The sequence below is a fragment of the Lepisosteus platostomus genome, chromosome 4 (genome assembly GCF_059453375.1).
Source record: "Lepisosteus platostomus isolate fLepPlt1 chromosome 4, fLepPlt1.hap1, whole genome shotgun sequence".
Classification (NCBI taxonomy): Eukaryota; Metazoa; Chordata; class Actinopteri; order Semionotiformes; family Lepisosteidae; genus Lepisosteus; species Lepisosteus platostomus.
Genome location: NC_142614.1, coordinates 67,462,311 through 67,489,169, shown reverse-complemented (window position 1 = coordinate 67,489,169; position 26,859 = coordinate 67,462,311). Strand labels below are relative to the sequence as shown.

General features: G+C 38.4%; 1 protein-coding gene across 3 annotated transcripts; it reads left to right on the top strand.

The window, feature by feature from the left end:
• On the top strand, window positions 1–26,859 carry onecut2 (one cut homeobox 2). Of its 3 annotated transcripts, XM_088630373.1 has the most exons (3): window positions 1–2,831; window positions 11,504–11,551; window positions 26,570–26,859. In XM_088630373.1, the coding sequence occupies exons 1-3, from the start codon at window positions 1,706–1,708 to the stop codon at window positions 26,854–26,856; spliced, it is 1,461 nt and encodes a 486-aa protein (XP_088486499.1). In that variant the 5' UTR covers window positions 1–1,705; the 3' UTR covers window positions 26,857–26,859. The 3 variants fall into 3 exon arrangements, with proteins under 3 accessions (XP_088486499.1, XP_088486502.1, XP_088486500.1); XM_088630376.1 differs by lacking the exon at window positions 11,504–11,551 and having other exon boundaries at window positions 1–2,841; window positions 26,570–26,784; XM_088630374.1 differs by lacking the exon at window positions 11,504–11,551 and having other exon boundaries at window positions 2–2,831.

Sequence of the window (26,859 nt, the reverse complement as noted above, 5' to 3'; positions counted from 1 at the left end):
TAACCCGCCAGCGAAAATTCATTGCAGGTACAAGTGGCGACTTCGCCAATTTGTGCTCAAGTTTTCCTGACAGCTGAAACTGCTTGGCTGAAGGCCCTCTGTGGAAGAAGACCCCCTGCTCTTCTTTTGACAGCTGATCAAAAGGAAAATAGGTCACGCTTCTCAAACTTCTGTCCTCCTGTCCTTAATTACAGCCTCTTTAAACAATGGTAACATCTGCGCAATCTCAGTCAAAATCGCCACCCAGGGCAAATGAGAGCAACCTGCTTCCGAAGAAATCTGTTACTTTTAAAAATCTAAATCCGAATGGAACCTGTGCTATTTGTGTGCAAATCGTCTTTTGTCCTTTTAAAAGAAACATCCCCTTGTGGTTTAAGGACAGAAATGGGTTGGTGCCTCTCCAAACCTCATGGTGTGCCTTTGTGAGAAACTTCAAAATATAGTTAATGCATATTGCGTCCTGTACAGTATAGTACAGTTTTTAACCGCGTCTGAATTAAGAGCGCGTTTACCAATATAAATGGTACGGCGGCCAATAGTTCAGCCTCCAGAAGACTTCACAAGAGTCGCTTTAAAATCATGCTGCAACGTTATTTTTTTAGTTATGGACTACATGACTACATGAATCAGGCTTATTTTGTATAGCCGTGATTTAATCAGTGAGTGTGATTAAAAAGAAGAGATGTGTTCATTTACACGACAACATTCACAAGCTTTTCCGTTTCTTTTCTAAGTCACCTGTGAGCCGAAAGAAAGTAAAGATCTAGCACTCAGCTTTCATTTGAACATTTTTACATCACAATCTAATTGTGTTTTAAAAACGGAGATACGCGAAAAAGAGAATTACGGCACTTTAATAGGCATTAAAAAAAAGAGTGCGTATGTCTCTGCCTTAACTATACAAGCCGAATACATGTCTGTTTTCGTATTCAGAACTTGATTTTTTTTTGAGAAATTGAAAACGACTCCCATAAAATGACTCAAACAAAGCATCGCTTATAAGGCAAATGTAAATAAAAAATATACGTATACACAAAGTTACTTTAATATATACGACAAGTTTGTTTTTTGAATACCAGGACAGTATCGTCCAGAAGTCGTCGCCAGGGCTGTACGTAAATAGTAATCATTCACCGCTGTGATAAGATAGCGACGCTGTCCTAATCTATGGTAAATATTAAGGAACAGCTAAATCCAGGTAATGCTAAGCAAGTGATTCATTGTAGAATACTATCTGGTAAGAGATAAAGGGAAAAGAAAGGGTTACTGTGAGTTGAAAAGAAATCCAGACTTTCTGACGTTAGAGTCCAGATGCGAGGGCTGCTTGCGATCGTCAACCGAGCATGAAAACTCGGAGCGCCCTCCCCCACTAGAATTCAATTGGACGAGCCGCCTCCGGGACGCGTTCAGCCAAGCACGGGAAGAGTGGCGATTGGATAAAGGAGACGTCTGTTAGCAGGAAATCCCCGCCCCCCCCTCCACCGGGATAGGGTGATCGTATAGCAAACCCATCCTGGACAGCTCCAGCTGCTTAAACAGAATACGTAGGAGGAGGAGAGGGCTCGGACATGGCGAGAATCAGCACTGGCCCGTCTGATAGAGATCGGTAATTTTTTTTTATTTCAAAAACCCGAGAGGCCTTAGAAAAAAAACCCCAATAAAACTCATCCCTGGCACAAAAACATAAAATAGATCAATGGACTGAATGAAGACTGCCTACAACGCCTATAGATGCCTGGCCAAGGATCTGGATGCTTACGCCATGAACCCAGAGATGACAATGGACAGTATTGGCAATCTACATGGTGGAGTAAGCCATGAGCAGGATTTGATGAGCAGTCACAGTCCCCACCACGACCGAAACACGGGGGCTTCTTTACGGATACATCAGGATTTGGCTACTGCATCTTCAAGATCCGCTATGGTGTCTAGCATGGCTACGATCCTGGACGGAGCCGCAGAGTACCGACCGGAATTGTCTCTCCCGCTTCATCACGCCATGAGCATGCCGTGCGACACATCCCCGCCCGGGATGGGCATGAGCGGCACCTACACCACGCTAACTCCACTCCAACCCCTACCCCCCATTTCTACGGTGTCCGACAAATTCCACCACCCTCATCACCACCATCACCACCACCACCACCACCAGCGTCTCTCTGGGAACGTAAGCGGGAGTTTCACGCTGATGCGGGACGAGAGGGGTTTACCAGCAATGAACAATCTCTACAGCCCCTACCATAAGGACATGACAGGGATGGGTCAAAGCTTATCCCCCCTGGCCAGCAGCCCCCTCGGCAACGGCTTGGGCTCCATCCACAACACCCAGCAAAGTCTCCACAACTACGGCGCCCACGGGCACGACAAGATGCTGGGCTCCAACTTCGATGCCCACACTGCCATGCTGGCCAGGGGCGATCAGCACCTCTCCCGAGGCCTTGGTGGCCCCTCGGCAGGTATGATGCCGCATTTGAACGGGATGCACCACACTGGTCACCCGGGCCACCCTCAATCCCACGGGCCCGTGTTGGCTTCCAGCCGGGACAGACCGCCCTCCTCCTCTGGAACGCAAGGTAACAATTCGGGGCAGCTTGAAGAGATCAACACCAAAGAGGTGGCACAGCGGATCACCGCGGAACTGAAGCGGTACAGCATCCCCCAGGCTATCTTCGCCCAGCGGGTGCTGTGTCGCTCGCAGGGGACCCTTTCCGACCTCTTAAGGAACCCCAAACCTTGGAGTAAACTTAAATCTGGGAGGGAGACCTTCAGGAGAATGTGGAAATGGCTTCAAGAACCCGAATTCCAGAGGATGTCGGCCTTACGGCTAGCAGGTAAGACAAGGTATCCTGATAAGAGCTCTATTTACGGAATTGCTCCCAGCTTGCAAATCCATGTTTCTGAAACCTTCCACTAAAACAGAGTTCGAGGTACGGAATAAGTTCTACTTTAACCCTACTGTACGACTTTGACCTGTAATGATTCCCCCCCATTATAAACAGTAAGCTCCATGTTGTTAAATTATTCAAATTTATTAAAAAAAACTATTTTAGTAGGTATTTAAATGTGATCAATTATTAGCCGTCGCAGTTTTAATCATTTACCTGTTTGTCTGAGCAAAGTTTAGATGATATATTGATAAATGGCTTCAGATAGTCCAAGAGTTGTTGATATTTGTAAGAAATATGATAGCATCTCCTGCTAAGTTCTAGATTCTGCGTTGCTTTCAGTTTATTAGATAAACTGAACGAAAATTGCATTTGTAAAGGAACACTATTTTAGTGACAAGGTGGATTGTATATGCACAACGTCCATGCATGTACTGTTATGCGTTTGTGTTCATGTATTGTTATGTAAAGGATCATTTTTTTTTTCATTTTGACCTATTTAGAGGTTGAAGGTGGTTAAAGGGGGCTCACCTGTCGAGGATTTTGTCTTTCTGCAAAATGACATTCGGGGGGCTTTTACTGGGACGTCTCTTGTGTCTTGAGCGGAGTTATTGAAGACATGCTGCCCGAGACGTAATTCTTCTTGCTATTAGCCTGGAATGATAGCTTCAGCTATATCTAGCGAAGACAGGTTGCAATACAAGGCATTTAAACAATACATTTAAAAAAATCTGTGTCGAATGATCATTTTCTATCTTGAGGGACGTCGCGAATCAGGCCTTTTGCGTTTCATTTTGACGCGAATTATTATTATTATTTTCTCTGTAGAGAAAATGTAGAATGTGGATCGTGCCGATGTACACCTGGACTGTACACCTGAAATATTTGTAAACAGTGCGGACAACGAGGACTGCTCGCTTGTTAACAACGGAAAGTTTTGCTTATTCATTATATGTAAAGCAGAGTTGGGAATGCTTTTTTCTTCAGATTATCGCTTCCAGCAAAAGTAACACGACCCTCGCAAACCCAACATTTAGTTCAACGCTTTGCTTTTAAAACATAACTAGTTTTCAAAGAATGCTTAGATAAGTGCTTTCCTATGAGCTATATTGAATCAGTTCCAAACTATCCGATTCATTGGAAAAAAAAAACATTAATAGTATAAAGAAAACAGGGAGGAAATTTGGATTTGTACCGTGAACAGTTTTATTGTAAGGTTTGTGCGCCCTCTAGCGATAGAAAAACGAACCTTTAATGCAACGATTTCTTTTGTTCCGCTTAAGATACAAATAATAAAAAATAAGGTAAAATGCTTTCATGTTAACGTTTTCACAATTTCAGTTATGATTAAACTACGAGTCCAAATATTATTTATTGGCGATAAAATCAGTGTTATTAGGTTTGTGTGCAGATCACAACAAATTAAAAATAGAAACATTATAAACAGGTTCCTAAATACATATGAGATTACCGACTTTTTAAACACGTTAAATATGAAAAAGTAAACGCGATTACAGATGTTCAGACCATTTTTAATGACTGAATATAACATTATAAATCAATTGCTAAAAATAATAATGTAATAGAAAGTCGGTAATCTGACTGTACAATGGGAAATGTGTTAGAACTTCCTAGACTGAAACTGAGGCAATGTAACATTTATTGCTGGATACTGTGGTGCTCGAGTTAGCCCTTTGTGCCTTAAGATTAAATGCATTTTAATTATGTTGCCTCCTTTTTTCGTAGAAAAAAGGGCAAATAAAATCATTAAATAATTTTAATAATACAAGTTGTTAGGCCAAAGCAACCTAGTTTTGAAAAATATTTTATGCTATGGGTATCTTGTGTAAGTGATCGTGGATGTTGATTCTTATGCAGCACGATATTGGCATAAACCCTGCCAATGAATACAGTATTTGTATTTGAAACACGCTTTGTGAAATATTGAATTTTCACGCGCTGTAAGATCTTTAAAGAATCTACATCATTTCATGCTAGCAGCTAGCTAACCCGATAGACCGTTTACTCCCATACACGCATACTGTATAGTTTTATACAAGTACATACGCACATGATCAAAATGAAAAATGAAACATTTTGCACATTGCTCGAATAATTCTGAAGTACAATATTTGCGGAGTCTTCTTGGGTTGTGACGCCGGACCCTGCCTCGGGCAGAAAAAAAAACGCTAATTATTTTAAACCGGGGTCCTTGTGTTGCAGTTTTCTCCCTAGGAAGATCTTTAACCCACAGATGGTGCTACACGCCTCGGTCGGTTTTTGGAGGGAAGGTATTATGTGTGCGGAGGGGCTGTGGGGATTGAAAAGCGGGGGCCTGGCCGCGGCGGTTCAATGAATTATTGATAGAAATCTCTGCATGACTCAGAGCCGAAACGTCACCTTGTCTTGGGTTAACCAGGCAAGATGTGGAGCTGAGAGCGAGGCCTTTGTTCTTTATTCGGCAACATAAATCTTTCATATCCCCAAAATACGTATAGAAAGTCATTGTGCGCTCACAGCTGTATAGGCCTTCCTTAAATAATTCGTTTTTGATACATCGACGCCCAATGTAACATTTAGCGAAGGGCCTCAAAAATATGGAAGGCCACTTTCCAGTTACAAACAAGCACGAATAATAATTGGTATTGATCAATTTAAGAGTATCACTGCGAGGGAAGGATTTAGAATTTCTGCTTAGGTTCTTGCTAATATTATGAAAAGCGTTTATGTGGTTCATTCTTTAATTCATTACATGCAAGATCAGGTAGACGCCGAGGTGCTGTCAATGCCTTTTTTTTTACCATGTTGGCGTTGTAATGCGCGAAAAGGTTTAATCGTAGTACATCGCACGCGTTGCAACCGCCACTCATCATCAAGCAATTATAGGCGTTTTGCTCTGCGCATGAAAAGGAGACCAAACACAACAACAGTAGCATTCTGAAGCCTCAATCGTTACGAACTCGTTTATTATGAAAGCACAAGCAAGCCAGACCACCACTGATCAGTAGCGGAATGTTTTTTAAAAGAAAGATTTGCAGATAAAGATCCGCCTTCACTTGGGATCGGGTTTTTGAAGACTCCCGGACTATTGTTCTTGGGCGCAGTGTTGGGAGACCTGCTGAGGTTTCGTGGAGTGCAACGCCACTAAATGTGGAATAATCACTGTGCGACACGACACAAGAGATTACATGACATACACTAGCCCTGATTCAAGGACGATTTCGCTAAGTGGACATACTTTTGTGAACCTAAATTATAGGCTATACAATATATGCTTTGGGTTTTTTATGATTCATTTGTTTGGATTTTACTGTACATTCACAGGTATTGCAATACACTTGTATGTATTTCAATGCGAATATAAAAGGACCATTTAATGCTTTTTAATCCTTGAACTACATATCCTCCAAGCAAGGAACACACTCTTCCTGCCAGCCCATTTTCAACCACTTATGGCTGTTTGCTTGAATAAGTAAAATTAATAATTAAACAGCCCTGTGTTGTTGTTAGTCCTTGCCTCTAGCATTCCCTGGTGAAATAATAACACCTTCCAAATATGCATTAATGTAGGATCCCAGAGAGCATTGAGGGAAGGAAGAAAAAGGCACACGAAAACATTGGAACAAGATCCAATGGTGGTGGTGGTGGGGGGAAGCTTCCCTCGTTTATTTTTATTCCAATCTTTCAATCGTGTGGTTATGTCACTTTCTAAAACAAATGTGTGTATATAGATGTAGATCGATGCGGATAATCTCTTGAAGATTAAAAGGGCATTAATGCTGGCAACAATAACATAAACGTGTGGACCCAGTTCTCATTGATTTGGAACCTGATCCCGGCTGCTTCCAGTAAAGCTGACGCTGGTAGTCTCTTCCCAGCACTGGGCTCAACTTCGGCCTGGTGTCGGCCCCTTTTGCAGGTCGCTTTCCGCGGGCTTCAGGATCGGGAGCGTGCGGTGCGGTAGGCTGCGATTAGACTCATGGTGCCCATGGGGGTTATTTAACTGAACCCCCACTCAAGTCACACTGTCCGCATGGGGCATCCAAAAAGTACACGTACACTTTCACAACCGGCATAAATAAGGACCTGCTGCGCGAAGACCGTAAGAAAAGGGAGCTACAGTTTTTGTGTTCCATATCACCATCGCTGCTGGTTATAATGTCGATGATCTACAGTACTCTGTTGTTGCTTTTTGTAGCCACGTTGGTTAGAAAATTAGCGGTGCTATTTATTTGACGTGTAACGCAGTCAAATCTGCAAATATTGAATTGATTTCACTCAACGCTGGCTTAAAATCTCGTAATAAGTCATCCGTTGAGAGTTATGAAAAAGGGTATCTGAATACCGTGGAAGCGCTGGGGTGCTGTACGATTTAGTGAAAAACCATTATGCTCTTCTTGGTAACTCTTAAACTGACATACTGTATACAACTATCACGCTTTTTAGAAAAACAAAACCATTTGTTTTGCCACACTAATATTTAGAGTTAAGTTTTGATTTAGTTTAGTTTCTGTTCATTAGAAGGGGGGAAATACGAAAATTATTTAACGGACTTGCAGGTGAAAAAATAAAAAACGAATTTTCAGCTTCAAGGACAAAACTATATATTTTAAAAAACGACAAAGATAACGTTCCTGTTACAAGGGATTGTCCATTGCCAATTATTTTAATAATGACCACAAAATCGATCTTTAGTTATTGATTCAGTTGTTTTCTTTGTAATAACGATATTAACAACGGAATTTATATTGTTTGCTAAAAAAAAAAAGAACTGCCTTGGTCCAGCTGTCTGCGGAGTTACTCAACTGTATTAATTGCTGCGTGAGACGCTGACTTTGCGTAAATGAGCAAGCTCACGTTTTGATTTTTTCCGGCACTTTTTCAGATAGAAAGATAGCAATAAATACAACGGATGTTCATAATCTCACCAGGAAATAATATCAACAACGCGAGTTACGTTATTATGGCGTTATTATATGGTATTGTATCGTATGGTATTGTCACAGTATTGTGTTTTGTAAGATTGAATTAACAGTACATCCAGTACAGTATACTTTCACAGTTCCGCTTGGAAAGCTTGGCATACTATAATCCAGTTGCGGAATTTTCCCCATTAAAAAGACTTTCATTTGTCATGTTTTCCATGCACTTCAATGATGTCTTTAATGCAAACAAGCTATACACATATTTATTTGAAACTGAGCCTGTCAAAGGGCACCTTTAACTTGGATTTGCAGTGGAAAGCAATGAAAGCAGTATTGGTTTGCTGGCCACCAACCTCTAGTACTGTATGCGGTTTTCCTTCAATGTTTACGTCTCAAGTACTAACCAGAACTCTGCTCTAATGTACAAAAACTGCCAATACCCATTTAGATTGATCATGTTAAATGTCTTCATTTCATACTAATATGGCTTGCTCAGATCTGAATTTTTTAAACCCATTTGTTATGGATGATGTTTCAGCAAGTAACAAAAGCTGCACCCTTCTCTCTCTTTTTTTTGACATATACAGATTAGGCAGGTTAGACCACGAGCAGTTAGATCATCTTGCTTGCCTGGCTTCATACCAAAGAGACTTTGCAATGGGATTATTGATTGCTGTCAGCCAAAGTTGTGTAAAGTGCAAAGCATAGTCCTGTTTAAATCCAAAAATGCTCTGCTTGTTTACATTTTAACTACTGCCAATCAGCATCTAAACGGCACCAAAAAGTGTATTTAAGGTGTATTTAAATCCTGTTTGATATGCCACTAAGGCTACAAAAAATTTACGACAGTCATTTACAATGCAACCTAGCTGTCAAAAGCAATAATGGCTCTCCCACCATATTCCTCTGTAGATCCTGAATCTTATAAGCTTCTTAATTACTTAATTGGAACTAATGAAGACCAATAAATCAGTTAAAGAACTGGAAGATATAAATTCGTGAAAAAGAACGTAATTTACATGCCAACACAATTACAGTGTCTTCCTACTGAGTTAATTAAAAAATGATTCAAATTATTGGCTTCAAAACACAAGGCTTCAAGGCATCTGAAAGTTTAATTGGCTCTCTAAGAATTTCAAAATCCAATTAGTTTTTCAGTAATTCTTTCCAGTAATGCTTTGCATTAAGGCCAAACAGAATTTGCTGCAGATGTGAGAAAATGTCAGGCACCTGCAGTTTGATTTAAAAATAATCCCGTCATTATTATCAGCCCATTTTTAATATACTGAAGCACACTGCCGTGCTAGGAATATTCAGAGAAATTATGTGCAGAAGAACTGACTGTGGTGTTGTGTTGCACATTATCTTCCTCTGAAGTCAGGCCTCTGAGTAACTAAATATACTGTGATCCCTGAACAGGTAATTGGAAGAGTCATCTTGGAAATATATTGGCAAGCCTGTTCTCCATTTGCTAAGAAAGCAGTGCTAATAGAGAAGAGAGGCATCATGCAGTTGTAGGTTTAAGTTCGACTTTGATGACAATATGTGAGGCAGCTTTTATCTTTTCTAAACACATATCATGAGTATTGCGATTGTTGTGCAATAATAATCTGATAATAAATCGTTATTTTGTTTTGAACTGTTCACTGATAGTTTATGTGGAATTGTGCATTCCTTTGTCAAACTCTCTATATGTTGCCGAGATGTAGAAATGGGATTGTCCAACGAATGACTAAAAATGTTAATTAAATTATATAATATGGGGGAAAAAAGGAATAGTAAAAACAAAATGTGTCATAGAGAAAGAAAGTGTCCGCAGTTAAAAAGAACTGATAGACACATTTGTACAGTAGTTTCTTGAAAACACTTGCAGTTTCAAGTCTCTTTAAAAAGTAGAGAAAAAAACTCCATTAGTATTTTTATTCTCAGCGCAACTTATTTATTTTAAGAAAATAGACCTAAATAAGGTCAAAGAATCTCTAGATAACATTCTAGAGTTAAAGACAGATTGGTTACTTATTTGCAAACCATCAAAATGTTGATAAAGCAGAAACAGATCAGTAGTAAGGTAAGCAGAAAGTAACATTACTGCATTAGAATTGAAGTTTGTATTCGTAACTGTTGTTTATGTGCTTAAAAAGATACTCTACATAAACGCAGTCCATTGGAAGTATCAGCAAAACCAATAACTATAGCATTTTAAGATACTCTGCAGTGATCTGGTGAACATGGACTATTTTCTAAGTCATAATCACCTTAAAAAATATAGAAAATGTCTATTAAAGACAGACTGTCCCTGAAATAAACTGCTTCAAGTAACATCTCAAAACCCCACACCGGCACCTGGTCTCTTCACTGGTCTTTAGATTCATTATTGCCCTGCCTGCAGGAACATCCAAGAATCACAGGTTACAAAGAGTCAAGCCATTATTTTCCTGTGTAAATGAAAATGTGCTACATTTCCTTATAAACCATAGAAGAAGAACATCTGTCCAAACAAATTCTGAAACAAATGCTTTTTTTAACCACTTAAATCTTGTGTTCAATATGAGAGCTTTCCATACACATATACCATGCAATTATAATTTTCAGCAAATGAGAGATTCAGTGCAAGTTGTACAAAGGAGAGCTCAAATCCGAAATTCAGATACGAAATTTTAATCTTACATAATTATCACCTACATTTTATAGGAATGCAAGATGTCACAGTGGGGTTCAGTGTTATTTTGAAATAAGTTTCTTACGAAAGGCCTTCTGGAGAGTTGTGCAAAGAGACACTATCAATGTCTCTAAACCCCAGAAATGCAGACGTTGCTATTTACAGTTGTCACATAACTCCCATATCCTGAATAAAGACCCTTTGCTGCCAGAGTCACATGGCAGGGTTATCGCCTGCTTTCTTAACAAACTACGTCTGTAGAGTGGAATTCAATTCTATCATTTTTATGCTCTTTGATATGCAAATAGCACCATTAAACTGTTAAAACCTCACTAACCAAGAAGAGCAATTGTCTTTTTTAGAAACCGAACCATTTCTAGAATAACAAAATGTATTTTCTCTGTCATAGTACAATGAACTTTCTAACTGGACGTTTTGGAAGTGTTCTGAAAAAGACCTTGGTCTAGGAAGCTATGGATACCCGTCCTTGGACAGAGGTGGAACATTGTCCTTGGTGATTCAGTTTCGCTCAGTGCTGCGACACATTTGATGATGGTATTATCAGCATCCTTTGCCAAGAGAAGAAATGGATGTACTGAACTTTTCTCAAACATTTCGGACATCACGTAATGTTTCACACATTTCATGGGATTCATTTCAGGCTTTCGTTTGCAATTTTGGTTCAGATTTTTATTTGCAATATTTGTTCCGATTTGTATTTGCAATTTGTGTTCAAATTTTCATTCAGAAGCATGTTCTTCCCTTTGGACTAAAGTTGCATTGGTAGCTCTTCAATAGCAGAGGTAGGTGTCTGTGCTCTGTGGTTACGCTTGTTGAAAAGTTATGAAAGTTTACACAGTTTTGAAACAATTTGTTGCCTCTCACTAACCTGCATTTCCTTATTGACTCTTGCTTCTTTGGTTTCAATGAAGTATGCCTTGCTAAGAGCCTCTGAAATGATTCCTGGTGTTTTGTTAGACCGCATTAATAATATGGCCTGTATTTTAATAATGAATTTTACCTGTCTTTACCAGGGAGTTACTGTAATCAAGATGAGGCAGCACAGCGACTTATGATTTCTGGTAAAACACTTTTTTTCCCCCCTCAACATTACTCTTATGCAATTGCGGTCCTTTCCAAACCAGCAATGTTTTGTGGTGTACAAGTAGCTCTTGGCCTTGCATTGTAATTGATTGTGTGTATCTTTATTTCTATTGTATTTTAATGACATATTTTTAGCTATAGTATCAAATAATGTCTATGGTGATGGAAGATATCATGCTTCACACAAACATGGAAAATCACATGCAATTGTAGTACAGAATTTAATTATTTAAAATTCACTTTAAATTTAAAACAGCCCATTCATACAGTATGTCACGTGGACAAAATAGGAATGTTTAAGAACTTTTGTCATTATTAATGACATTTGACACTTTTAATAAGGCACGAGATTGGTGCTATAATTAAGGAAAGAATCTTTACAGTGATACTGTACATACCATACACAGTATATACCATAGAAGGGATTAAGAAAGATTTAAAGTAAGGAATTAAGAAGTTTCTTACTGAAATATGACTGAGGATTTCATTAATTGGTGAAAAGGTGATTTTTTATCAAAATGTAAAGACCTTTAACATAGAAAAAAAGCAAACTGTTGATATGTTCCCAAAACAGTTATTTTCAACATGTACCTGTTAGCCAGCACTGGTTCATGTTTCAGTTTAGTGAAGGTCAGTCTCTTCAGCCTCAGATTCCAGTGCATACTAATTGCTGTCTGCACTTTTCTTCACACTTGTCAAGCTCATCCCAGGGCAATTAAATATTAAGATCAGGCAATTTAGGAGTCCAATGGATTCATTTTTTGCGACTTTTTTAGTTTTAATAATTTTAGTTTACCCTGGCCATGTGTTTACTGTCATCATCACTTTACAAATCAAATCTTAACTTCCAGTTGCCTTGCATGACATTGTTAAATTGAATAAACTAATTACTGTATATATGCACCTTCTATCTTTAATACGTACAATACTTTATTTTTATCTATCAGAACATTCACATTTCACTCTAGATCAGGGGTCTGCAATCCTGATCCAGTCTACAGGTGTTTAGTCGAAATGGACTTAAAAATTACTTCAATTTGCTCTTTATTAGCTGAATTGGACCAATTGACAAATTTCTCTCAGCTCTTAAGGCACTACTGCTTTAAAATACTTAGAAAACCTGCAGACACACTGGCCTTCCAGGACCAGGACTTGGAACCTCCTCTCCAGATACTCCCATACCGATTGTGTCCTGGAGCCTCGGGATTTGGGATTTTGCCCCATTCCAGAGCTTTTGACATGTACCCCATCTGAATAAATGTTTCCGTCTCCCTTCATCACACCAGTCTCTTGATAATATAGCTCTTATTTTCAAGAGGCTGTTTTTTGATACGGTAACATTTGATGTGAAATTGATATGAACAACAACTTGAACGCTGGTTAAAAAAATACTTCAGGATTTTCAAGCAACCAGACTACTGTGTTTCCCCTTTTCTAATTTTCAATATGTTGTGACTGGAGCCTTTACTCAATTGCATACAACACTGTCACTTCGTGCAGATGGCCCCAAGGAATCTCTTTCCTTATAGATGATAATCATAGAAACACCCTTGTTATGTTTTATCCCTTTCCTTGCTGCTGTGGTAAATCATTTGCCGTAAACCCACACCTGTACCCCACTCCTATCCTCTGTCAGGCCCTCATCTTTAAAGAACTGGTCTGTCAGATGTTGTTTGTGCTGAATTTCCACATGTCTCTCTAATCTCAGCTCAAGTTCTGAAATGTGTGTGCTGCCTTCTGCCTGAGAGAAGAGTGTTTACTCTTTTAAAACTGGAAAGACCAACGAAGCAACAGTGTAGGTAGCTGAAGTGTAACCTATCGCTATTGAGTCGTAGTTTTCAAATGGTTTCTAAAGTTTTGTGCAAGTTGGACTTCAATATCACACACTCGTTATGACAGTCAGTGTACATACACAGATCCTGGCAATACCAGTATAAGGCAAGTTCTTTAGTTAAAATATTATAACTCTATCAAGCATTTCAGCCCCCGTCTGATTCCAAGTTGAGCCCAAAGGTCTATTCCCAAGCTGACTAAAATTTGATTAATTTGGAGATTAATATAAACAGGAAACACAATTTACTAAACACTGGATTAGCTCTTTTAAATAAACCCAACACAAACTTCTTATGCCATTTTATTATGACTGCTTGCTATGGAAACCACCAAACTACTCTAGATGCTCCTGTCTGTGGCTGTCTTATCAAGTCAAACTTGACAACACAGGGGGAATCCTGATTTGTGAAACAAATTGTGTGCACCTCTGCATCCCTTTATCGAATAACAAACATTTTTACCGTCTTCTCCAGAAAATTAGGATTCAATTTTGCTTTGAGGCAGAAACCTTTGAAATAATTAAGCAATTTAAAAACAGTTAATGATTACATCTCCAACTGTGTTTTGGTTTATTCTTTAGTCTAGAAGTTCTATTGAATTATTTTGTACAAAATGCAGTGTGTACAATTGCATATTATACTTCCTCACAAGGAAAACCGTTCCTCATTCCAATGGAAATTTAAGTGAAACATTTCAGAAAGGGTCCCTACACTGTTTAGTTTCAGCCCACAAGTTGTCTTTCTAATTGAGTCTGTACTTAGTTTCAACTCATGCTATTTCTAAGGGTGTGACAACAGACTTTAATGCAGCTAAATGCAGCACAATAGACAGGATATAAATTAATGCTGCAGTAAAATTGTGTGCGCGCTTCTGTTTAAAGAGTAATATTAGCCCGGGATGTGTGTGTGCTTCCTGGACACTCAAGGTCAGTGCTGGCCACTATCAAGAGCACAGATAGAATGGGTCCTACTGTTTGCTGGTGCCAATACAGTTTGTGCCATTCACAGCATACGGCTTGAGTAGTGTTCAACTCATCCTGCGTTGCATGTATGGGGTGGGGTATATTTTAAAAAAAGTGATCCCATGGTCGCCGAGCCATACACACAACAGCACTGACTTGTTAATTGGTTGCCGTGCGTGTCCAATGGCGGACTTGGTGGACTGTAGCGTGAGAAATAAGGACAGTCTCAAGCACATCCACATGAGGACGGGATCCTATTCCTAGAGCTGAGGCTAATCAGGGAGTAGAGGTCGATCAATTTAAATATCGACTGCACTTTAAATTTCTAATATAAAATGGTGATTCTAACTGTATTGATTTTTTAACAAAGTAATTCTTTTGCTTTTGTTGCCCGACGAAGAGCCTGCTTGGTTGATATGCTCGACCACATCGTGACATGCCACGCTCTCTTTTGTGGATGCATTTTCTATTTTCTATCCATGAACGGTATGACAAATTATTCCATTTTTTCTTCTCCAACTGGAGAGAGGATTTAATTTTTTTCCCCATGCTGGAGCACTCATCGACCTCTTCTTTTTAGACAGGGGCTTTTTTTTTTTTTGTCTGTTTGTTTCACCTCTGTGGTGAGTCTGAAAATTACCTGTCAAGAGATGGTGAACTGAGTGGTGTGAGAAACACTCAATAATTGAAATAATCATCTTGGATCGCGAACTGTGATCTGGGTGTGCTTTGTTCTCTTTTGTGTGGCCTCTTGTGCCCCTGAGCTGTGCTCATATATCCACTGCTACCCTTTTTTAACAATTTGTCTTAAAAGAGTGTTTTTACCATAGGTTGCATTTGGCCAGTACTCGGTAGTAAGTGGTTTGAATGTGTGTGTTTTTGTTCATTTCAGTGAGCTTTGGTGTTCATACCGGAGTATAAATTTGGTCAAACCATCTCAAAGCGAAAGCTCAGAATATAAATGGAGAACTTCCCTAGGGCCTGATACTCTGTACAATATCTGATAAAACTAGATACACAATGTTAATTCATTTTTTCTTGAGCAGACATGATTGCTACTAATAATAATGTTGATTATAATGTAATTGTTCCTATTTAAGAACAGTGCAGCTACCCGTCAGTTAACGTTTTAAAACCTTGGCCCCTTATTATAGTCTGTGTGGGATACGGCTCCTGTGTGGAATTAATTTATGTCTTTCTTTGCTGTGTTTTGTAGCCCCTTTTATCATTTTAGTATTCTGTCTTACTGGATTAAATCATCAGCTACCATCAATGTAATTAACCAATCCATTAATTGTTATTCTGTTAGCCTGTGACAGGAACAGACTCTCACTACATTCCAAATCTGTTTAAAAGCAGACATTTTAAATACAATCACCCTTCTTTTCATAACATCTTCTTTCGGGTTGTATTTTGAGTCATCTTGAAGCTTTATAATCTTATTAAAATCTCACATATTTGCATTTCTCTTCATCTGATCTTTCAATCCAAGTATCATCATCTTGTATAGGAAACATACTCCTTTTATTGCAAGAAATACCACGCACTTGAATCTTTATTATGTACTTTCCTTCAGCAACTGTGTCAGTAATTGACCCATTAAGGGTTAGACTTTTTTGACATGTTGATGTATGCATTTTCAGTGTAAAACATTTACCCCCTTTTCTAGAGAACGTTAAATCCGTAATATTTTTTTAAGGAATGAATCTTTCACAAGCAAGGGTGTCTCCCTTAAAAACTATTCATCTTGAAGCAGTGCATTCATAACTCGCACATTATTGATTTCTATACAGCAACTGTCATTTTCTTTGTATTGACATTCCCCCCCCCCCCCTTTTGGTGCATTTTGTCTGCACGTTTTCGGTTTCATAAGAAACTGCTTTATGAACGTTTATAAAACTGCTCTCCACTGGCTTTCCTTCTCTTAGGTGGGCTAGTATGAAGTCTGGCATGCCTTAGCCTTCTTTATTTGTTCTGGCAGCCGTTCAGAAAATCCTGTTGTCTGTTGTTTTTTTTCCCTTTCAAGCTTTTAAAAAAAAAAAACTTAACGGAGTTCTAAACGAAAGTCCGGGAGGCATGAGGGCAGCCGGACTAATATAGCTCAGCTGTCGCAACTCACAACTAATTGTGAAGTAATTTCTCAAATTACCATATACACCACATGTCCCTCTCTCCCCTTCCTCGCGTGTTTTTCAATCCCTCCCCCACCCCCCTCTCCAGTTTTGGTGCTCCCCCTTTTCACCAAGTATGGGGTCCTAGCCTCCCCCATCAGGAGTTTGGCCCTCAGTTACACAGGTTAAGCCAAGTTTCCACAACAAACTCAGTTGACGATTCCACTTTGACACAATCTTCGGTTGCCCTGGTACCTGGTGAAAAACAGTTAAGAATGTGGAAATACAGGGCATCATTTTCTGTGAGGTGTTGAATACCAACACCTTGAAACGTTAAACATCAAAATGAGGTTTCAGTTGCAGCACAGGCTAGTGTATGGATTCACCGCTCAGGTTCTGGAAGGGTTTAAGGGAGGGCAGAGGTCATCATGAATTAGGAGATATATGAATATGTAATTAGCCATGACCCTTCACGAGATTTTTAATTCTGTTGCCCCTGTGTTAAGTGCAGGCATGCAACCTCTGCAGCTGTTTGATTGAGCTCTTCGACCTGATACAGTACCTTGAACAGATAAACAAGCTTTATTACGATGGTTATCATTTATAGTTAGGACTGTAAAACACCATGAAACGATCGTGATAGTTGATTTAAAATTTTAAAAAAAGATAAGACGCTCCTACATCAAATTTGAATCGCGTATGTTTTTAACATTAAAAGTCCAATTCAGATTTCTCAAGCAAAGCCGTTTCCTGTTAAATAAGACAACATATACCACTATAGACATTCAAATACGGCTCTCCGGCCGCGGCGTTGAGGTGTTTCGGTCGACTTTACCACAACATGCCCGTGTGTGCACTTTCTCGGCTGTGCGCTGTTAGAGACTCGGATGCCATTGATTTGCATTTGTCAGAGAGGAAAGATAAGCCATGGACGAGAGAAGCTGTTATCCGTTTGATGTAAGACCAGGGAAACCTTCGGTATCGATCCCATCGATTTAACCTTACCCTATAAGAAAACCACACTGTCAAACCCCACTCCTCCCTCCTTCCAGCCTGCCTGCCTTCCCCTCACCGAAAACAAAGTAAAGCTTTTCTTGAATATTACAATTGTAGTTCTTATTGTAGGGTAGATATACAGCACCCAGCAAGACTGATCATAAAGCACAGGTTTGTGCTTCGAGTGACGAAGTCGACCCTGGACATTTACATGCCTGCAGTTCGCCTCATATAGTCGAGTACAGTATAGTACAATAACACCTTTATTGGCTGCAAAATGGCCGCAGAGAGCAGAGCAGAATACGAGATGCATACTGTACCCACGCTACGTTTATGACCTAAACAAAGAGTAATTAACGACTCTTTTCCCAAGATGGACATTCAGAAACCGCAGACTTTTTATTTTAGAATGAGATGATTTTATGTCTGAAGGTGACAATATTATAGCTGGTAGACTGAATGTGGAATTGGAACGAATCAAATTTACTGACGTACTGTATATACAAAGAAATGAGGAACAACCGGAGAGTGTTTTAGAATGGCTTACTGTATATTAAACACGTTATATTTTCTATTGTTATTTTTATTAATATTTTAATTTGTTATTACTGTATTAGTTTTTCCCCAAATTAAAAAAAGTGTATATCTGTTAAAACACGCTGCTAGTTTAGACATCTTCACGGTGGGCTGTAAAGATTTAATGTATTTTTGCATTGAATAAATATTTTAAGCCCATGTACCTGGGTTCACCTTAATCATCGGCTTAAAATAAGCATGAAGCTTTAGAGTAATGTTTCATAATGATGATCCAAAAGTTTATTTTGCATTATTTGACAGAAAGCAACAGTGTCAATAAATGCATCGTGAATGTAATACATGAAATAGAGAAAAAAGTAAATGTTACCCACAATAGCAAACGTTAGCGCAGTCTGATGTTTTTTTTCCCCCCCAGTTTGGGAAAAGTACAACCGAGTGACCTTGCTGTATTTACAGGTAGCTCTCCTTTTCACAGGTTGCTCCGATTGCACAATCCAATTAGATGAATAACCACGACATTTCTTAACATTTCCACCCGCAGGCTAGAAATGTTACCTAGAAAACCGAGCAAATATTAAAACATATCTAATTTCAGACTGTATTCTTTCAATCTCCTTGCAGTTTCTTTCAAAAGAAACTCGGCGATGTCTGGTCTTTATCCAAAGTCATTCAAGAAGTCTTTTCTTTGTACATACAGGTACATACAGATTGATCTACAGTAGGTACATTAGGTATATTCCGAGGCAAAAAATGTGAATGTTATGCTTTTGGTTTACTGTAATAATTATTTCTGTTACGTCAAATGTAATCTTTATTAGAGGGGCAACGTGAAAGAAAGAATAATTAGCGGGGACGCTGAAAACAAACTAAATCCTGCTCGTCTGGTACCGCCAGGAACCTTTGGTGTGTCTTGGGTAAATAGACAACGATGTTAATCATTAGTAGATAAAGTTTCAACATACGTTTGAATTAAATAGGAAAGACTACACCTCAGGCAGGATTCAACTGACAACAGATTGCATATTAATTTTTCCAACTGCATTGATTCAAATACGCCTTGATAAAACTTGAAACTGCAAATAACTTTCTACAATCGCCGTCTCCAATTGAAATTCAGGACAAGGCGAAACAAAATTTCAACCATATAAGGTTTTCTAGTATTTTTTACGTGAAAAACAACTCAGAGGTGGGTTTGGTTTCACATAGAGATCATATAATATTTTAAAGGGTTTTGCTACCTTTGCTACCTCTTATAGTTAGTACATAAGTGATATGTAAAGGAAAAACAGGGTTTAGTTCAGTTTAATTGCTATGTTTTAATAAGGAAAATAGGTGAATAACGTCTCGCTGAATTACTAAAAAACATAACATTGCCATTATATATTTTTTTACTTACCGCTCACTACATTTCTGCTATCGCTAAACCAAACGGATTCGTTTTATTAATTTTTCGACTAATAACATTCCATTTTCATTGTTACTGCCTTGACACACAATAGTGTATATCATGCTACACAGTGCGTTTTGAGCGGTGACGGGTGCTCCGTGGTTTTGTTAAGCATGCAAATTCAGTATTGCTAAATTTCTGGGGAAATAAAAAACACAACGCCAAATCATTTAGCCGCATGGTGCTAATTTCGTTCGTATTTCCTTTATTTGTGAAAACATTATTTTGGGGTTAGCGTTATAACCGCTGTAGCTAAAGGGACGCCTCCAAAGATATTCCTTTATTGTATAAAAATCAGCAGACTCTTCATAACCATAACTCATTAAGGAAAACACACTGGCTAGATCATTGTGAATGGATTCCACTTGCTCTACGGGTTTAACCTTTATAATACTGATTTTTGATGAGTGTTTTCAAAGTTGTGTTCATAGATAGATAGGTAGATAGGTAATACTTTATTAATCCCGTAGGGAAATTGATGAAAATTGTGTTCATATCCGTTTAAAAGAAAGGTACCATTTTAAAAGGGGTCATACATGCGATTGCCCAAGGGATCTCCCTTTCAGGGATTCGTTGTTTGCTCAGTTAAAAGAAAAATAACATGGTTATAAGTACAGAACTTGTTCGCTGCTACCAGGTCGTGTGTTCTCTGAACTCCAGGGAGCAAAGCTCAGCTTTCACACAGCTTTAACAAATCCCCACTCGCTACTTTTAAGAAGGTTCTTTTTGCAGTTAATTTAAATAATCTTGCCCATGATCCCTTAGAAAAAAAAATAAGAACGAAGTTAAAACAAAAAGCACTGAACATTTATTAATGTCTAAATACAATCTCGTAGAGTACACAGAGGTCTGCGAGGTTCAATTTTCGTGGTTGTTGGGTTAGTATTTAAAAAGCAATCGTCACCTTCCGCTTCTGTGCTCGATTTATTTATAAACACGCGAACCTCAGGGAAAATGAAATAGGATTTACCCAGCCAACACGAGTTCCTCATATGTAACAGAGGTTCGTTTCTTCTGTACGCCCAGTTGTTCTCATAAATAAGTCAAGAGTACACTGCCACCTTGTGGACGAAATGTTAAGATATTGAAATTTAACAACTTTCCGTTCATTTTACTGCGCTGTTTACAAAAGGAACTATTTGGAATAGTCTTAGTTGTGTTTTTGGCCTGTGGAATTTTTTAAATAAGCATCGGTTTCCTCATAGGGAATGCTAAGTGATAATCTATGTGCCTTGCGTAACCCAGTTATTAACATCATTTTTAAATTGTACAGCGGTATCTGTGATCAGCTCCTGGTCTTGAGACTTTAGCTTTCAGTACCACGGAGAGCTCCATGTCCGCACTGCCGAAGCAATGCAGTTTTTTTTCGACACTCTTCTATTGCCAGTCTGCATGTCTGCACGACAGAGGACAAAAAACATACATTCCCAGCTGGAATACTTCAGAAGAGGAATATTTCGAATTATATATTTGTTACGATACATGTATTAGTTGAGACGCCGGTCGTAGTCTCTCGGCTCTCAGTCGCATTCTTTGGCGTGTCCTTGACACTCAGACTGGGGGGGTTGGCCTGTTGCTCCTGTTCTCTGCAGACGTGGTGTTCAGGTGTCCACACTGTGCACTGCGATTATTTTCTTAGCTCCTCCAACGTGTGCTCTTAGTGACTTGCATCCCCAGTCTTAGTCATATTATTCAATTTGCTGACACTCTTGTCCGCACTGACTTGGCATATTGGTAGTATACAAGGACAAATAGACTGAGTTTAGGTGTTTCTGGATGAAGATTTATACCACTTATAATGTAATATGATGCTATAATGATTTAGAACTACTTCTATTAAAATAATATGCATTTTCAATTTAATGTCAGCTTTACTAGAACTTGTTATTTTAGAATGTCCTCACTTAAAGCTAATGATTCGTTAGTTATAGGGTTAATTACATTAATTACAAACAATAATTCTGTGCACTGTGTATTTCCATCATAAACTGGTAAAGCAAGCAAAGCTGCGCAAGTGATTGCCGCTAATTAGTACAGAGAAACAAAACAAACACTAGAGAAGTACATTAAAACCTTGTGACATCTACAAAAATGCATCACCGCTTGATGACGTGTTTATTTGCATTCTGGTTCAGATTGCCTCTTCTTACATAATAGTTTTGTACACAATGGAGTACTTAACCTGATTTATATTGATCCCGATTGGTCTCAGTTGTGCATACTTAATTCAGAGAGGTAATCAAATTGATTTCTGAGGCTTTCCTTCATTGGAGTGCACCAAGGCAGGCACAGGCATACAGGCATACAACCCAAGTGGCACAGGGCATCTATCTGTGAGGAAGACTGTTGAAAGACATCACAGTAAACCATTTGAAAAGTTTGTCTCCTCCCCCCACAGTGCTGTTAAATGATATCTTCATCATGTCTCCATAATGAATAATGCTGTGTTTATGCTGTACTTAAAGAGCAGAGAAATACATGTGATTTCATATAAGCAAGTAAACATAGTAACAGTGGTTTATAGGATTTAAGAAAGTGTATGAATATTTAATCTTATGCCAATAAAATATTGATATGCACGTTGTTTGTCAGTGCATTTTCAGAATTTGTAAATATTTGCTTTTTATTGAATATTCTATTTTTTGTACATATTTTTAAAAATGCACAAAATTACAAATAATTACACATAACTAATCAAGCATAACAGATGAGAGTCTTAAATTAACTAGCTGAAAACCTTACTTTTTCATTTGAAAATGCAGTGGGAACTGACATTTACTGTTCATATTTCACTTAAAATATGTAATTCATGATGCATGAGAATGAATTTAATTCCCTGAATGCTGGAACATTTTACAGAAAAAAAAGTATTCTAGATGTTATAGGACAAATGTGCTGGACTGCCGTTAATAGGGAGCTGAGAAAACAAAATATTCGGTGTTATTTCTTCACAACCAACTGTGCACTTAATGGCAGCAAAAAGATTCATTTGAAGATGGTTGTAAGAAATTATAATTTATCATAAATATATTAAACATATATATTAATAATAAAATGAGAGCTTAATGAGGATTGTGAAGTTATAGTGCTAGATGGACATTGTGTAACCCAGTTTATCTGAAATGTTTCTCCTTATTTTTCCCCATCAAGAGCTTCAAGGTTATTTCAGCTATTTTTAGCCTTGCTTTTATTGTACTTGCACTACATAATTAATATAAGCTACTAATGAAAAACAATTTAAAATAGATTAATTTGTCATTTCTCTTTAAGTGGGTGAGAAAGGAGAACGTTCTCAAGAGTGAAGATAATGACACACCCTTAAATTTGTAATTCAAATCTTAATTCTCCATTATTTTGATTCCTTTTGAATATCACTTCAGAATTTTTTTTACATTCCCCCCCTTCCTACATTATCATTTGAGATACAGTTCTGATTAGAATAAGGTACAATTCTTAAAACGACTCATAGGGAAATACTAAATACAGCGTATGACCCACTATATGACCCAGTCCATGACAAGGTGTTGATGAAGCAGGAGGTGTCAATCTAAATGGAAGGCTTTATAGAAAGCTGAAAATGTTCAGTTCTGTAAGGCTGAGCATTGAGTTATCCACCATTTCACCTTGATCGGTGTCATTGGTATGTAACCCAGACAGTAGCACACTGGAGGTGCTATATTGATCGCAGAGACCTAAATCAAAAGCTCACTGTAAGGAAATTTTCACATCTTTGTGAGGAACAGCATATTTAATTTTCATTGTCTTAAGTAGCAACTGCTGACAGAGGAGATGGAAAAGGGATGCTTTCATTACTTTCATTGCTAGCTTTGCCATCTTTGATGTGATTTTAATATCTAAAAGTAATGCTTCAGTCTCTTATGGAGATGGTTTCTGAAACAAGTATTTATTTAAATACATGGTTATCTGTAAAGCTCATGTTGTCTCGTCTTAACCTCATGCAGAATTGTTAACATTGTACTCTCATTTTTGCTCACTTCTTTAGTATTAAATCTGAAGACTTGAAAAACAAATTTGCTTTAGGTCCAGGTAACACAGTCGCCTGGAAACAGGTGAAGTAAAGATAGAGATAATTTAAACATAACTTGTCCTCCAGAAAGGCTAGAGAGAGCCTGTTTGGAAAAGTTCAAAGAATCTTTTATTTTTGCTTGTTGTCACTGCTGCTACTGTATTTGCAATTTCACCCTTCTGTCAGCCAGTCAGGGTCACAACTGACACCAGCAACTGAGGTTTGTGAGCTGTCCTGGCCCAGAATCAATAACACACTGAAAGGGTGATCGCACACACAAGACAATCGGTGACAATACCTGAAAATTATTCCCCTTAAGTCTAAGAAAGGTTTTATTTTCTAGTAACCCAGTCTAATGATTCAATAATTATAAAGTCTGCAGGATTCTAAGTTAACTGTCTGTTAGTCTTCATAGTGTGTCTGTCATGCATGATGGATACCAATGAGATTGCTGTTTTCAACACAAGGGTCAGAAATAGCCTGAAGTTACAAATTTCCATGGCCACACTTGATAAGGAAAATCACAAGAAAGACTCAACGGTTTAAAAGTGTAAATGGCTATCCATGGGCAAGGAATTACATTGGTGTCAAAGTTATCAACCTGCCTATTTACAACATTTAATTTGTTTCTGAGGCTGTTCAATTTACTTGAGTTTGCTCCATATTAATCCATCTATTTGTTATCTTGGTAGTTTAAAAACAGTTGTCAATAACTGAGAATCAGCATAATTTCAATGAACAAACTAAACTTTGGGGTCGGCTACACCCAAAATCTACGGTCGCGTAAAGGCATATAATATTAACAAATCAGTTATTGCAGAAGAAGGGTTTCTCAAACGTGCAATGGTATCTTTCATGGGTAGCCACTTGATATCATCACATGAAAGATATTCATGCATTGAGGATCTCCCAAATACATAGTTTATATGGCATGGCTTTCAGCCAATCATTAGCAAAAAGTAAGTTATCTTTCCCACACCATAACAATTAACGAAACCTTACAAGAGAGAACAAAGGGGCAGAAACTGGACAATTTTTTGAATTGTGATTTACTGCCTTGGTGAGGCAAAGGCAGTTTTATATAAAAAGTTATAAAAAGAGTATTATACAGAAATAATTATTTAGAATGTTTTAGAAACAGATGTAGTATTTAAAGAATTATGGATTTAAAGAAATTATATAATCTCAGTCTCTTGGCCACAGAAGTGTAATTTAAATTGATCTAAGATAATTGCCCACCATTCTTTGTTTTCAAGCTGATCTCCATGGAAGAGTTGCTAATACAGACACCACATTCTTGGCACAATATTTATTTTTCACAAAAATGAATTGTAACCATCTGCAAATAAGAGTTTTAGTTTGATTAAAAAGTCAAAACAAAATATTCCATACATTACTTTCAATTTGATATTTAGGGATTGATCTGTGTGTATTTTGCATGGTGACTTCTTGCTTCCTAATGTATAAGTTAGAAGACAGGTATAAGCTAAACAGGAAGACTAAAGGTAATGGAATGGACTTTTACTGAACACACCTAAAAAGCCCATTTCTGAATGTTTTTGTGGCATTTTGTAATCCACACAATGTCCAGTTTCCTATTCTTAATATTTCTACTGAAAAGTAAGTAGATTAAATTCTGTATAATTCTATAGGTGCTTAGATTAAGTGAATTTACAATTAAGACTATAAAATATACAAAGCAATGGCAACAAAGCACCACAATTTCTCTGTAAATTTGTCTCTATTCAACAAATTAGCAATACAATCAAACAAACTGTATATACATCAGTGAAAATCTTACATGCAGTAATTGCAAACCCAAATGAAAAGGGATGATCTTTCTCATTTTATGCCCAGTTAAGCAATTCACTTACATCTAGGAAAAATGCATTGGCTGATTCATAATCTAAAGCAAATTAAAGGCCTCCCATATTTTGAAGAACCTGAGACTTGAGGTCTTGCACAGTCACAGATGTTTTACAGAAAACAGCCACTGCCCTTGTTGATTAATGTCACATCAGTGTGCCAACAAAGAAATTAGCACAAGAATGAGTAGTTCACACACACACAAAGACTGGAGCTGTGTGTGCCAACATGAAATTTTATGTATAAGTAGGATTTATACTGCACCCAGGGTGGGTCACAACAGAAGAATCATTAGGCAGGTCCCTGGACAACTGACATACCCCAAACACAAGCCGCAAGGTTTAACTGTGCACTTTATCTGCAAGTGGGGGTTACACAATCACCATCAAAAACAAAATAAACTAGAACAAAAGCTTAGCTCCTGGTTCAGCTCCTGGCTAAGCCTCTTGAGTCCCTTACTATGCAACTGATCAGGTAGTCTGCTTACCGCCTTCAACCAACACAAAACTTTGGAGTCACACAGACTCCAAGTCAAGCGCTCATGGTTTCTCCTTTGTTCCTGAGTTCCAGGTTCTTGGTCAGTCCTGTTTGAAGTCTCCCACAGAGCCTCAGCCTTCTCAAACAGAAATTGCACTGCACTGACTGATTTTTAAATGCTCACCTGACCAATCACCTTCCTCGGCCAGGTCAGGTGGTTGAGGGCAGCAGCAGCAGCAGCAGCAGCAGCAGCTTGTTCCCCAAAGGCTTCTGGGGAGTGAGGTCCAGGGAAGGCGGCCATTTTGTCTGAACCGCGGTGCCCTCACTATACATAACATAAACACAGTAAATTAGAATTATAACAATAGACATCATTATGACTTTTGATTAAGAATGAAAGGTCAGCTTATTTCTCCAAATATGACACTTGGACAATACATTAGAAATGCCAGTACCTCTAAAGGACAGGATTGTTATTGGGCCTCTGTAATTGGAAGGCTCTGTGGTCCAAATCCCAAGTGAGACACCGCTGCTGTACTCTTGAGCAAAGTATTTCACTCAGATTGTTCTGATTAAAATGCCCAGCTATATACAATTAATGGGTAAAATGTAATTTGTTCAAGATAAAAGCCTTAGGCAAATAAAAATAACAGGAACAACTAGATAATAAAAGTTGGTGTTAGACAACCTTCAGTCTACTAATCAAACTCTCTCTCTCTCCCTTTCCCCCTCTCGACAAAGCATGCAAACGCAAAGAGCAAGATCCAGGCAAAGACAGGAGCAATACACCAAAGAAATCCCGTCTGGTTTTTACTGACCTCCAGCGCCGAACGCTTCTCGCCATCTTCAAGGAAAACAAGCGACCGTCTAAGGAGATGCAGATCACAATCTCTCAGCAGCTGGGCTTGGAGCTGACGACTGTCAGCAACTTCTTCATGAATGCCCGGCGGCGGAGCCTGGACAAGTGGATGGACGAAGGGAGCCCAGGAGCAGCGTCCTCTGCGTCCAGCACTTGTACCAAAGCGTGATCG